Source organism: Uranotaenia lowii, chromosome 1, assembly GCF_029784155.1.
Source record: "Uranotaenia lowii strain MFRU-FL chromosome 1, ASM2978415v1, whole genome shotgun sequence".
Lineage (NCBI taxonomy): Eukaryota > Metazoa > Arthropoda > Insecta > Diptera > Culicidae > Uranotaenia > Uranotaenia lowii.
In genome coordinates, this window is record NC_073691.1 from 213,600,911 (window position 1) to 213,616,463 (window position 15,553).

The window sequence follows — 15,553 nt, forward strand, 5'->3', positions numbered from 1 at the left end:
ATGTTTCATAATTTAATGATTAGTGTAAACAATAAGAACTTATCAAATAATAACAGCTAAAATGTCAAACTTATTTGTGCTCAAAAGCTCTTAAAAACACTTTAACCTTGATGGAATCCTGTGAGTACTTTAAAAAGTTATCTATTCAAATAATTCGTAGAAACATTATTATCCACTCATACACAGTAAGTAACAAAAAATATTCTAGATTTTCTAAATATTCATGATCGGTCCTTCCTAAAAAAAAAATTCAATATGATCATTGAAAAAAATTAGGCTTATTATTGAATAATTGGTTGAAAAATTCGAAACAAATTTTTCCGTAAGCAAAAAAACGAACAAGTATTTTTTTTATTTCAGTCAGTGTATTGTTTTATTAAACAGCTTTCAATAAAGGGTTTTCTTTTTTCTTCCTTCCAGGTATGGCCCTATCCAATAACTTGTGTAAGTAATATATCTCCAATGTTTATTTTTACTCAACAAGAAATTTCCACAAATTCTCAAGTTTAAAACACTGAAACCATATCACCAATTTTAAACACACTACACAAGCCGTGTGCCGGTAGCCCGGTGGCAACAAATCATACCGTAAGCACTGCTTCGCTCCAAACAGAAGAAATCCCTGTCCCACATCAAATCCCGCAAACGTATTGCTTTCCGCTCCAGAAAAAATGAATTAACTGTCACTGTCAGGAATTAAGTCCTTTTCCCAGCAGACACACAAACACACACACACATACACACAGCGAAGCGAAAAGCTGTAAATGTTTTCCTCAGTTTGAGATTTTTTTTTTTCGTCGTTCTCCTACACTTGTCCACAATTCTTTTTCGGAGCTGGAAATATTTTCATTCCATTCTCACACGCTCGTGTGGAGAATGTTTCAATTCCGGAACAACTTTCTAAAACAGAATAAAGGAATGAAGGTACGGGGCTCGAGTTATCAACAAAAAAAAAGGAGCAAAAAAATACACGCTATAAACTCTGCTTTTCCCGGTTGAATCCCCACCTGTGTGAAATATACGAAGCACGCAGAGACATGTGAGCAAGTGGCTAAGTAGCATGTGAAAGTACACACACGCCGTCGTTGACATCAACGTGAGCGATTCCGTCCCAACGGTTTTCCACGCTAAGGTGCAGTATATTATTTTTTTTAGCTTACCTCATTGGGATTCTGTGTCCTGGGCCTTCACCTAGTACTTTCTATATATGTACGAGTGTAAGTCTCAGGTGAAATTCATTGGAGCTTGTTGAGCTTACCATACTGAGCGTTTCAATGAGCTCCATATTTTTCAGAATTATAAAGTACTATATTGTTTCCTGTAAGATTATTTAGAGTTAATCTTTTTGGTATCTTCATCATCGTTTAAAATCTAACCTTCCGAAGGCTTTCGCACTGATCTGCTAGAAGGCTGCCGTCATTCGGAACTGTTCCAATTAGACTGTAATTAAGTAAAGTGAACCCATGGCATTGTGCTTTTCAACAATGCAAGCTTCGAAAGGACCCTCCTCCCACGATTCCATCCTAGCCCTTGTCCTAGGAAGGTTCACTTACACTTAGCACTCGCGCGAAGGAAGTTGCCAACTAACTACCTAGTGGCAAGCGACGTCACATTTGTCCTCGTCACCACCCACTACTTTTGAAAGCATACCGTCGTCGTCGTCGTTATGGATGCAGCTGATGAGGGAATTTCGAACCAAGCCGGAAATAGAAATAGCAAATAATAATTGCTCCATCCGGCTGCACTTCCTGCCTGCCTGTGTTGTGTTGCACATTTCCACCTGAGCTCACTTACTGGTATGATCGAGATGAATTCACTCGCTAGTTGGGTCAGTGTTGCCGATTTGGTTAGGTGTGGTGAAACTAGACGCGGCCCTAGAGTTCAATCTTACTTAACAAATTTTAAAAAATCGACCAATAAAAAGAACTTTTATATTTAGTGAGAAAAAAGTTCATTTTTGAATAGTGAGAGAGTGGGTGGTGCTGTAAATTGCCTTTTCTCCAACAAATTGATCTCATTGAACTAAATCAAGATAAAAGAAGAAATTTAAACTTTTTCTACATGCACTTTTTTCGATTTTCTCTGCTACAACTTCAATACACGCGTCTATAATTTTCCATTTGATTCTTTTTTTTTATAAAACGATGATTTTAGAATTTCGTACATCAGAAGTTTTTAAAAAAAATATCGTTTAATGAGCTCATTGAAAAATCCCTCATGTCATTAATGAAATGAAAATAGCACACTTTTCGTTGAATATGCAGAAAATTTGAAAACATTCTTCAATTGAATATTAATTTTTTTTTATCTTCTTCATATCAGCGCAAGGTTATTACAGAGAAATTTTTTTTTTTTTTTTGTTTCGATTAAAGTCGTTTTACCATCTTTATGGCATTCGCGACTTTATCAACGTTACAGTTGGCGGATCGTTATTGAAAAACTTATCCGGTACAACTGTGTTCGATATTTACTCTTGGGCTCGAACTCGCGGACATCGGCTCAGGAGACAACAGACTTGCCAATAGCCAATAGCTAATAGCTATGATTTAAAAATTCTGATGTTTTTTTTTTATTATTCTGTTATAGTTTTCGGAACAGTCATTCGGAAATATCGTGAAGTTTTTATCAATTCTGCAATTCATTTCTCATTGTAAATTGCCGTTGAAAAATTGTATTTCGAAATTCAAATTTAGTTCTGAAAAAAAAAAAAATGTTTCTGAACTCTGGAGCCTTGCGATACTAGTTTAATTAATTCGTTTTTGAATTTAAAGCTTTCATTCTAGATTTATAAGTTTTCTTATCATTTGAAACGAATAAAATGAAAATTTAACCTTTCGTTTCGAGTGTTAACCAATTTTCAAAAACGAATGTATGAATATTTTCCTTCATTCCTTCATTCGATCATGGATCCAAATCTTGTCGAATTAATTTTGTTTCAGGGATACATCGCTTAAAAATAATAAATTCTTTAATTCTACAATTCTACAAAATTTCAATAGATAAAATCAAAACTTATTCTGAAATAATGTAAGCAAGTGTTTGATATTAACTATCTAAATTCATTCAATGGCTTGATTGAAGACTGAAAATTTATTTGACTTTCCGTTTTAAAAATATCAAAGATTCAATTTAGTTTAATTATTGTTTTAAATTCCGTTTTCGGAAAAGTTGATTCTTGAGTTTAAAATTTTATTTCAAAAATATGTGTGACGTTTTACAGTTTTCCAAAAGAGTGCACTAAGTAGTTAAATAAATTTATACAGACCGATTTGAAAAAAAAAATCAAATAATCAAGAGCTTAAAGAAAAAAAAGAGTATTTAGAATCAGCGCCCAAAATAATTAATATTTGCTTTTTTAATATATTGCCTGGTGAAATTTGAAAATCATGAAATGAAGCATTAGTGCCTGCGATTTAACCTCACAACAAACTTCAATTCGGACAAAATAAAAACACTCCTTTTTAGCAGATTCAATCAGCTTAGCGCCATCGACAAACCAATCTGGAGAGATAACGATGTAGTTTTTCCACAAAATCCCAGATCCCAGAAATTCAGCGGGTGGTAGATTCCAATATTTCTCGTGCACGCTTATCTTCGCCAAACTCGAGTGCTACTCCTGTGTTTATGATTTCCAGGCTGTCTATGACGAAGTGCTGTCTGATCACTTCGTGTAGTTTCTCGTTTTCGGTTTAATCGCTATCGGTTTAGTGATGCCAACGTTCTTTACAAATTTTCAGAGAATATTCTTGAGACCGATTAGCAATTGTGGTCTGAAACCTCGTCTGTTCTCGTGATTTTTCAACCAATGACGCTTCAATGATTTTTTTCAGAAATCAGTAGGTCGATTGGGCGACAATTTTCTTCCACGTGTGTAACTTCGGAGGTTACATCAAGGAAAGCGAAGGTAGGGATGGGCAGTGATCCGTTATGTACCGTGACAAAATCTATGTCATCTGCATCAGACTCTTGAGCTTCGCTACGAAGATTCAAGTACCCTCTGAACTTCGTGCATAAATCGTGCATAAATCTTCCAAAACAATCCAAGCTCTTTTTACCTCTGAGTTCCATGCAGTCCACCAATCCCATTTTTGTGTCCTTAGACGTTTTTACGCTTACTCCTGAAGCCATGGAAATTGTACAATGATTTTTGAGATTCGTAACAAAAATATGACTGCAGAGGTTTTTAAAAGCTACCCCGTAGGCAATCAAGGTCTCTAACCGACTTACCTTAGGAAAAGGGGTATATCGGATCTTGATCAAAAGTGCATTTATCAGCACGTCCGGTCTTCCGTAGAACATTTTCAGAGTTTCGATGGCATTTCTGGAATCAGCAAACAGATACAAACTGCTTCAAAGGCTTTGTCTTTCAGCACTCTTTCATTCCAGTCAAATAGCTGCTGTAGAAGAGCTGCTACTCCTCCAGGTTACCATGGTGCTGGATATGAAACATACTTCATTTAAGATACGGATTTTTGTAATCAGGCGGGTTTGTGCCGAGGGTTTTCATATCTTCCTCGAAAGTGAATTTTTTTTTCATTCTTACGATTTAAAAAACACATGCATTTTTTTCAAATTTTAAAGTTTTATATATTTTTAAGTTAGATTTCATTTGTTTTTTTTTTTTGAAAAAAAAATAAAACCATACTTTAAAGCTACATGAATCTGTTATTTTTCAGCAGAAATAAAAAAAAGCCCTCAAAAACAAATTTAAGTATTATTAGCTTTCCAAATGCAATATTTAAAAAAAAATAAACAGAGATCTTTTACATGAAAAATAGTGGGACTTATTCTGCGACTCGAGTGACGTGACTCGCAAAATTCCACTTTTTTTTTTAATTTACGACCGTTTAGATCACCGCTTATTTTATCTTTGAGTGTTCTCGTTGATGTTGCTCGGTGATTTTTAGATGAAAAGATTTGCTTTATTTTTTACGTTTCGGTTTACTTTTTATTTCAACCATCTCCAGAAACATTTTTTTATAAAATAAAATGAGGAGGAAAAAATTGTTTTTTAATAACTATAGCCTAATTAATAACACAAGTACAAAAGTAAAAACACTCACATGAAAGCAATTTTTCCGCCTGCTAAGGTCGTCGCTTAAATTTGAAAAGGAGGTCAAGTCTATTGCTGCTCCTGGTTGTCGTCGGGACGTCGTTTTATCGATGTTTTTGGATGCTCTCGTTTTCTCTCCTCTCTGAGTTTGGTCCATTAGTCCGTTGTAGGCATTGGGAACTTTCTTCGTATCAATCTGGAGATTAATCGCTTGGTTTCCTCACATAGGTCACACTGGTCACATAGGTTAATTGCGGAAAAACTGCACATCAAACTGAGAGGGAACCAAGCGGTTAATCTCCAGATTGGTACGAAGGGAGTTTCCAATGCCTACAACGGACTTTGGATAAAACTCAGAGAGGAGAGAGAACGAGAGCATCCAAAAACATCGATAAAACGACGTCTCGATGACAACCAGCAGCAGCAGCAGAAGCAATTGACTTGACATCCTTTTCAAATTTAAGCAACGACCTTAGCAGGCGGAAAAATAGCTTTCTTGAGAGTATTTTTACTTTTGTACTTGTGTTATTAAGTAGGCTTTAGTTATTATAAAAACAATTTTTTTCTCCTCATTTTATTTTATAAAAAAGTTTCTGAAGATGGTTGAAATAAAGAGTAAACCGAAACGTAAAAAATAAAGCAAATCTTTTCATCTAAACATCACCGAATAACATCAACGAGAACCCCCAAAGAAAAAGAAAATTCCACTTCTTCAACCTAATTTCAGAAAATGCTTTAGAAAAGAAATGTGTGTATCGATGAGCTCTGAAGACCAATAACAGCTTATCCTAACAAAAATTTTGAGGCTTGAGAGGCTATTTAAGCCAGTAAAACGATATGATATTCCGTAAGTCACGTCACTCGAGTCGCAGAATAAGCCCCAGTAAATCAGCTTAAATGGTGTCTAATAGTACTACATCATCAAATATTCTGTAAAAAATATCATTGTATAGCCCAATTTATGATTCAACTTTCATATGAAGACACCAAAGTAAACCTACAACTTGTTTAAGAGCTATAAAAGAAATAATTAAAAAAATTATTATTTTGAATCGAATTGGCTCAAAACTTCTAAACAAAAACAAATTCTGTTAATCCGTTTTCAACAAAAGAAGCACATTCAGAATGGGAATAGGCTTAATAGCGGCTCGTTATCCGAACATACGGGAAAATTGTGCATATTTTGATAAAATATCATCAGGAAAAAATATCAAGAAAAACAACTGGTATTTATAGGACCATCTTAACTTCATGAAAAAAATTCTCATACAACTTACTGTTTAAAATATAGATGTTTGGTTTCTTGGACAAAGTTTCGTGAATTATAGTTTCGTGAAATAATTTTCGTACCTCAGAAATCTTATGCACCACTCTAAAATATTTCCAGTCAAAATGATCACTATTTGTTGTTGTGAATGGGTGTCTGAAACAACTATGCGACCAAAATGCTTGTTTTAAATCGCTCTAGAAGTCCTAGAGGATCTCAAAGTGAGCTTAAATTTATACAAAAGTAAAAATGATTAATTCTATGGAGATTAGATGAGTTATGGTATTAGTAGTGGGGGGTTTAACGATGCGCCATCTGAACCTTCCAATTGGAGAAGTGGTAAAGCAGATAAATTTGTCTGTCTTATTCGCACAACAAACAAAAAATGGAACAAACATCGTGTCCTAATGATAAAAGGCTGTCTATCGATAAATTAAACAGAATAAAGTGACTAGAGATCATGCTCAAAATGGTAAATCAATTAGCGGGATGAAATTTTGAAGAAAAAAAATCGTGAAGAAAATCAATAGGAACTTTATAGCGAGCATTATGGGGATCCGAAAAGCCTACCCTGAATTTTCCAGGGAGGAACGAGAAGAAAAGTTTAAATATATTATATCTAGTACTAAATTCGGATGACAATCCGTGGAAAATTCAAATCGATAAGTGGTATATAACGATTTGCACAATTATTGGTCAAATATACCAAAAAATGCATACATAAGCGGTTCGTTTTCTTTTATTGCACTTTGAAAGGTTTCACAAAGTTAATGCTCTGTTTTGGTTTGATCTGGAATCGTGCCATTAAGCGAAAACTGTGATGGAGTTATTAAAAGTTAATAATTTATTTTTCTTGCAGAAGATACAAAATCTGCTATACTTGTCATAACTTTGACAAAATAGAAAAATTTGAGCTATTTTGAAGGTCAAGCTTCAGGAAATGAAGAACGACATCAAAAATAGCCTTGATAAGACTATATATAAAAAAAATAGGAAAAATCGCCGGAGTAGAATACGATTCGTTAACGAAGGGTCCAATAATCAGTCGAGTTACCAATTGATTTTCAAAAATTTTGATAACTATGACAATTTTGAAAATTTCGCCAATAATTTCAATTTTTTCGTTTTGGTATTTTTGTAAATTAAGTTTAGTTTTCAATTTTTTATGTTTTGCCCATTTTGTTATCATTGACAATTCTGTCAATTTAATCACTTTTGTAAATTGCATGATTTTTTGTTAAAATTTGGCAGATTTGAGAAAATTTTAAACAAAACATCATAAAATTGTCATAATTCACAAGTATGACAAAAATTCGGAAATTTACTTTATTGACAAATAAGATAAAAATTTAAAAAATTGACATAAAATATAAAATTGAAAAAAATTACAAGATAATTAACATCAATGACAAAACTGACGAAATTGATAATAATTACGACATTGAAAGAATTTATCAAAATTTTAAAATTGACAAAATTGACAATTGACAAGAATGAAAAGAAGACAAATTAAGGAAAAAAATTGTTTAAAGTTATCGAATTGATAAAAATTTGAAAGAAATTGACAAAATGACTACATTGATAAATTTAACACACTTGACAAAAATAAGAAAATGAACAAAATTGACAGAATTGTTAATGTATGTATGTTGTTAATCCACCATGGGTGCACGGATTCATCGCAGTTTCTGCCCCATGGCTTCGTATGAACTGTTATGGAGTAAATGTATTCGTGTGTCGATGTAGGTATATTTTGGAAGAACGAGTCAATCAGGTGGGCTAGTTTACTTATAGGTATTCCAGCATCCGTGTATATACCTGGCCAGCTGGCAACTGATTGAACATTCCTATATTGTAGTCAATTATAGAAGGAAATACTTCTTACCTGTCGGCCGCTTATGGGATTCGAACCCAAAAGTTTTTCTTGCCGATACCGGGAATCGAACCCAGTACGCCTGGCATACCAATACCAGACTCGCGCCAGTCTATCCGCTAGACCACATCGGCGCTACAAAATTGACAGAATTGCTAAATCTGAAAAATTTACATAATTGACATGAACGACAAGAGTCAATTTTGTCGCAATTGTCATTTTCTAAAATTTAGATACTATCAATGCAGATTGAAGTTCCAGGTGAAAATTTGAAATTCAGTTTTCCGAATTTTAAACTTATCGTTGGCAACACTGCTCCGTTGTTGGCGAACTTCATTGACACCAGCAAGCAGCCAGCAGTAGCTACCAGAGCAGTGGCTCGTCATCATTCTTCGTTTTCCACAACTTCCGGCGGGCATGAATCGATTCCACCATTTCCGCTTCACTTTTGTGAGCGCAAGTGTGCGGTTGACGAACGGCATTTTCCCATAGTAAGTGAATGTGTGCCAGAACGAATGTCGCCGTAGGCTCAGCTGAACGGGTTAAAGTTATGATTGCTTATAATGGCGATATGTGTTCTATGGGTTGGGTTGGATGAAGAAGGTTTATTGAGGTAACAGGCTGTGTCGCTCAACGATAGTTACTAATGACGTTCCTCGATGACAGATGGATTCCAACCGACTTTCGTCGTTACGTTTTCACTCATAATTGTTGCAAGATACTCAATCAACGTTCGTTATAGGGAGTTTGTTACTTTGTATGTTTGGTTTGGAATGTTCCTTATTTTAAGTATAATTAAATTGATCGCATTTCACTGCAGTTGGTAGAGCGATAAATTCAAATAAAATCTAGCGGTTTAAAACTTCTCTAAGTTGACAACTATGCAATTCAATTGTGCAGCCAAGAATTAAACCGAGAAATATCTCTCAGGTGAACATAATCCCCAGTCGAGGAGAGCAAGTCAAGTTGTACTAGAATCAACTGGGTCTCCTCAAAACTGTCAAAACTTGTTCAGGAAGGAAAGTTTTAACCAAAGAGAAATAATCCAAGAGAAAAAATACTCTTCAGCCCAAATGGCTGTCGGTGGGTATTCTTCAAAACTTTACCGAGAAGCACCGAAGAAGAAGAAAGCCAAAGATCTAACTTAGTTCGAACAATCCATTCGCAAACTTCAGCACCGAATTTGAGGACTCGTCCTGAAATTTATGTCTCCGACTTTTCCTCCGAGTAAATTTCAAACTCTACCCCAGGAAGCTGATCTTTTTGCAGTTCATAGTTTCTCATAGACTATCACTAGGAAGGTACACACAGTCAGTTTTGAAAGTTGCCAACCGTAAATCTTACTCCAAGGCTATTCTCGGTGATGCTCTGTGTGCAATGGTCGTTTCCTTTCCTTCAACTATCCTTATTCCCAGCTCGAACGCCGAAGATTTTTCCGGTTTCTTAGATATTGTCATAACTCAACACGTTAGACTTCAACGGACCGAGAGCACCAGGGCCATGGAGTTCGAGAGCTCGCGTATAAATTTAAATTTTTGCATAAATCAGAGCGACTTTTTGGCCAACCCAACACGAACGGATGCGTCGCTGACCCAGAAGGATTGAATGGGACTCGAGCGCGAAAAAAAAATCACACAATTCTCCAAAGGCGGAAAAAAGCAGAAAAAAAACTCCCATAAGCTTGGTATAGAGTGAAAATAAGCTCGTCCGTTAACACCTTGGCAAAAGTTGAAAATCTGCTCAAGGATTTAGCTGTCACAGTTGGTAAATGATTCTATTCTGCGATGCTGCATGTAAATCTCTCTTACCCAAGGGGAAAAGTTTCGCTGTCGGTCTCGGATTCTGGTGTTTATTACAGTTTTAATTGAATTATAATGTGTTAAGCCAATTGTAACGAAGATGTTGAGGAATGAAGATAACTCATTACAAATTTTGAATAAGAGTCTTATTTTGAGCTTCGAAAAAAAGGCAAAGTTTCAAATAAAAACATAAAATGAATTATGAAGATATATTTATTAATTTATTTTTTTGCCAACCGTATCGTAGACTAATTTGATACATATGCATTTCCTTAAGAATAGGTTCAAGCAGTGTCTGCTTTACATTTTTTCTTAAGAGTTTAGATTTCTTCGATTAAAATATTGTTTGAGTTTTTGCCGAGACATTGTAAAGTCAATGGTTCCGCAGTGTTGATTGTAAGAGGCCATCATGCGATTTATTGGCCCGTTTTTCGCGTAGTTTGTGCGATACTGATTAATGAAAAATAAATTTCTATTTCGGTGTTGCCGAGAAGGTGCATTAAAGTTTAATTTTGATAGAAGTTCTTTTGAGTCTATACGCGGCGAAACGATATCGTTTACAAATGAAACTATTGCAAATTCGCGGCGTTTTTTTAGTGTTTGAATGTCAATGAGCATGCCGCGCGCTTTATATGATGGAAGTGGAAATGATGTCCAACCTAATTTACGAAGGGCATATAGTAGAATTTGCTTTTGTACTGATTCTATTCTTCCTTCGTTTGAAATTGAATATGGGGACTGTTTCACCGGTTTCTGAGGTTTCGGACTTAAATTCAAAATTCGAATGTAACATTCACTTCCGTTTAATTAACAGATTAAATCGAATACAAAAATGGGAATTGATAGCAACTTTATTGCACTGAATGACGGGAATCTGTCTAGGTAAGAAAAAACAACTGCGCGCGATTGCTGTTACCGACCAATTCTATTGGTTTTTTACTCTCTCCGCTTTGTGCGGATGTTCGGTCATCCAGCGAAGTGACCAAAAGTCGTTGGTTTTAGATGAAGCTGCGCGGGATTTTGTTCAGAGGAAATTTGGTGTGGCGCGAATACACCCGAATCTGTGGTGTCTCATATTTTGTGCGAACATACCGGCCGCCTTGAAATATTATACGATTTCAACTACTATTTTTAATTAAAAACTACACTTTTGAGATCCACGGGCTCTGCTCGCTGGGCTCTCCGATTGGTGATACTGCGTTGACTGCTGCTTGAATATGGGACAGGGTGATCCAGCCTGACGCGCCGCAACCTGGTGAGAATAAACGGATAAATGTCCGAACTGGACGTGGAAATATGGCGGGGTACTTAACGGAGGGCTGCTGTGGGGTGACAGGTCCGACCCGTCCGATCGCGACCGCGTCACCCCCGATTGCTTTAGAGCTGGATCTCTGGACAGACTAACATTGTCTGGTTGCACCTTTGCAACTGATGAAAAACTGGAACTGGTGTGCTCTTCGAACGCTACCGGTTTACACCGGAAGCACTGATGACTTCGTGATGATGATAATAAAAATGTTGATTGCTGCTGTTGCTACTGCTCCTGATGCTGCTACGTTAGAATGGCTTAAGATGAGTTGAGGAGTTCCAACACGACGAACCGCAACCTGTGACGAAAGAACGGGTAAATGTCCGTACTGGACTTTCGAATTGGATGGGTACTTAACGAAGGTTAGCGGTGGGGTGACAGGTCCGACCCGTCCGATCGCGACCGCGTCACCCCTGAAGACTTTGGTGCTGGAACCCTGCTCAGACTGGCGTCGTCTGTTTGCCTCTTTGCAAATGATGAAACTTGTTGTTTTGGGAGTGGATCATCGAAAATGGTGCATGTTGCAACCGGCCGCCGACACGGATTACACCTTTTTGTAAAACCCTGGACGTTTTCTGTTCTGGAACAGTGCCTGACACGATCCAACCGAAAACGGAATTCTGCAGGCTAGGACCATGATCTGACACTTTCAAACGACCATCGGAAAGCAGTTCGTAGAAGGCCTGAGCACCAATGATGAGGTCGATTTGTCCATGCTCGTGAAAGTTGGGATCAGCAAGCACTAAATTCTTTGGAATACTGCACGGAACACGGCTGACTGGTTGAGTAGATGTTATCTCAGAAAGCACGTTAAACGTCATCAAAGAGCCAAACGAAGACATTCTCGAGCAACGGGGAAAAACGGATGCCTTCACTTGCTGTTTCGAGACTGTTGACCCACTGATTCCATGAACGGTAACATTATCGGAGGAACTCTGAAGCTTCAAACCTTGGCAGAACGTTGTAGTGATGAAGTTTAACTGTGAGCCAGAATCTAGCAAGGCTCTGGCTTTCCGGAAGTTTCCAGCTTGATCCAGGATGCGAACAACGGCCGTTGACAGAAGAACTTGGTGTGGTGGTGTGTGTACTTGTGAGGGATGTCCAATTGTGTGTTGGATGTCGTCAGAGAAGTCTGTAGAGTAGTCTGGCATTTGGGTTACTGTGAACGATGAGGTGGTTTGTGGTCTGGAAAGTGTGCTAGTTGAAGGGATCGGTTGGGATGACGGAGATGGTAGTGGGGATTGCGGAGCTTGACGTACTGGTGGTGGCGAATTCGTATGGATTTGCGAGACGGAGGATTGAGGGTCTGGATGCAGCAACGAATGATGGCGCGACCCACAATGACGACACGAGCCTCTGCTGCAGACACGAGCCACGTGACCGGGAGAAAAACAGTTCAGGCACAGACGAGCCCTCTTCACTAAATCATCGCGTTCTTCCACTATACACTTCAAAAACTTCATGCATCGGAAAGCAGAATGAAATTCTTCACCGCAGAATGGACATCTTGAGGAAAGTTGAATACTGGGATGGCTTAACTCGAAATTTGATCGGTTGGACTGGGAATCTGCTGCAGTAGATTGATGTGCTAGTGTTTGCAAAACAGTACAGTGATCTCTCAGAAACCGCATCAAATCCTTGAAATTAGGCACCTCTCGGGAATTGTGATGCGTTTCCCAGTGGCGCAACGTCAACGGATCCAATCGGGCGCATACCATGTGCACCAGTAAAGTGCTCCAACCGTCGGAAGATTCGCCCACTTTTTTCAACATCTGTAGATTTTTCTCAAAATCACCAATCACTTTACTCAGCCCGTCGTAGGACTCTTTGTGCATCATTTCAACTTTGAAAAGCGCATCGAGATAGGTTTTAACTATAAGTTTCCGATTTTCATATCGGTTTGCCAAGGCAGCCCATGCTATTTCATAATTGGCAGCTGTGATCTCAATCGAGCTCACCTCTTGAAGAGCTTCTCCTGTTAGTGCGGAACGTAGGTAGGTGAACTTGTCCATTGCCGTCAACTGGGTATTAGAATGGATGAGACTGTCGAAGGAATCCCGAAAAGTTATCCACAGCTTGATCTGCCCATCAAAGCTCGGCAGAGATATCTCGGGCAATTTCACGCGTGCCAAACTGGCCGATGGCCCGATCCGCTCCTGGGTACTGGTTGTTGGGGCTTGTTCAGCATGTTCGGATCTGGTTGCTAATGATTGAAGGTGTAACAGCTCACCCTTGAGGTTGCAGTAATCATCCTCTTTCATCATCGAAATACCGTCATTCTCCTCGGCCCGTGCGGTGATCAACGCCAACTCCTGCTCAGGATCTTCTGCCCCGGTCACCTGGTCAGTCTGCAGCTCGATTTCCGCACGCACTAGCTGAAACTGCTTGAACGCATCGTCCAAACGTTCTATGCGTACGCCGATCAGTTCACTTCTAACTGTATTTATTTTTGCACTTGCAATAAACTGTCGCACTGTCTCAAAAACGCGACACTGGCTGCTTTCCAACTTGTAAAGTTCTTTTAGATTGCGCATGGTTAAAACTTTCACTTCACAGTTCTCGCAGTTTCAGCTAGGCTGCCACTTTGCACTTTTAATCACTGATTTTCACTATGACAAACCGCTGTAATCGACTCGACGTCTCGCAAAATGGTAGCTCAACACAATTACCCCAGCTGACTGATGGGCCAATGTCAGCAATATTTCTACAACCGACCCACTTTAATTCGCACGGATAAAGCTGTTTTAAATTTCGTCCACTTTATCCGGAAATCCAGAAACAGTAAAAATGCCAGACTGTGGTGTTTCGTGCAACTACCCCCCACAGACTCTCTGAACACACGAAGGAAAAGAAAATGGTACTTAGCTGTAGGTGACAATGATTGGTAGCAGGACTAGCTGCGATGATCCGACGACTGTAGCATAAGCCACACGGTATTTCAACTCCAAATCAGCTGTTCACAACCACACAGCGTTCGCCAGGTACGATTGGTTTGACACACAAAAACGCACTTTTTATGGCCAATTTGAAGCGAATTCTTCCAAAGAAGCTGCGACAGATCGTGGGGGAAACTTTTTTTTTATCCAGAATGGTTCACTTTTGCAGCACAAATTTAATTTGCCCTTAATTGGGACGGCACTAAATCACCCACGGTGGGGGAAATATTCGTTGATACGATTTCGCACGGTGCGGCACAGCAGCAGTACGTTCACATAATGAGCACTCAATAAGTGCAAAATTCACTTCACACGATGGCTCGAATTTTAATTTGCTGCACAGTTCACGAGAAAACCCAAGCCAAGCCGCGGGACACGGACGCGCGCTTTGTAAATTCGATTGTCCGTGTTTCTATTGTTCACACACTGGTTTTTACAGAACTAGCGAGTCCCGTAATCCGGCTTCTCGAAGGACCAAAATGTTTCACCGGTTTCTGAGGTTTCGGACTTAAATTCAAAATTCGAATGTAACATTCACTTCCGTTTAATTAACAGATTAAATCGAATACAAAAATGGGAATTGATAGCAACTTTATTGCACTGAATGACGGGAATCTGTCTAGGTAAGAAAAAACAACTGCGCGCGATTGCTGTTACCGACCAATTCTATTGGTTTTTTACTCTCTCCGCTTTGTGCGGATGTTCGGTCATCCAGCGAAGTGACCAAAAGTCGTTGGTTTTAGATGAAGCTGCGCGGGATTTTGTTCAGAGGAAATTTGGTGTGGCGCGAATACACCCGAATCTGTGGTGTCTCATATTTTGTGCGAACAGGGACAAAACAACGCTGCAATATTCCAGTAAAGACCTTATATAGGCAATATATAGTGTTTTTATTGTATATGGGCCTTGAAAATTAAAGCAAAAGCGCTTAATAAAGCAAAGCATGTTATTTGCTCTATGGATGATGGTTTTATAATGGTCTGTGAAAGTAAGTTTAGAGTCTAAGATAATTCCTAAATCTTTTTTTGCACCATGGCTAGAAAATGTGGATTTCATTCTGGAATATGCTGATGTCTTCTTCATTTCTTATTTCCAAATAGAGCTTCATGTCGTCGGCATAAATGAGCATTTTGAGATTTTTGAGAATAAAGAAAAAAATATTCACATAAAGTATGAAAAGTAGGGGTCCTAAATGAGCTCCTTGCGGAACTCCTGAAGTAGCATGAATAGGGAGCGATTTCTTTCCATTGAAATTTATTATTTGTTGGCGATTCGTTGGGTATGATTCAAGCCATTTCGGGAGTTTAGATTTTCTT

The 15,553-nt window shown here is 38.2% G+C and overlaps 1 protein-coding gene across 1 annotated transcript; it reads right to left on the minus strand.

Moving 5' to 3' along the window:
- Positions 1-11,741: 11,741 nt before the first annotated feature.
- Positions 11,742-13,835, minus strand: LOC129738382 (uncharacterized). Its single transcript, XM_055729562.1, has one exon. The coding sequence runs from the start codon at positions 13,833-13,835 to the stop codon at positions 11,742-11,744; it is 2,094 nt and encodes a 697-aa protein (XP_055585537.1).
- Between the last annotated feature and the right edge of the window lie 1,718 nt (positions 13,836-15,553).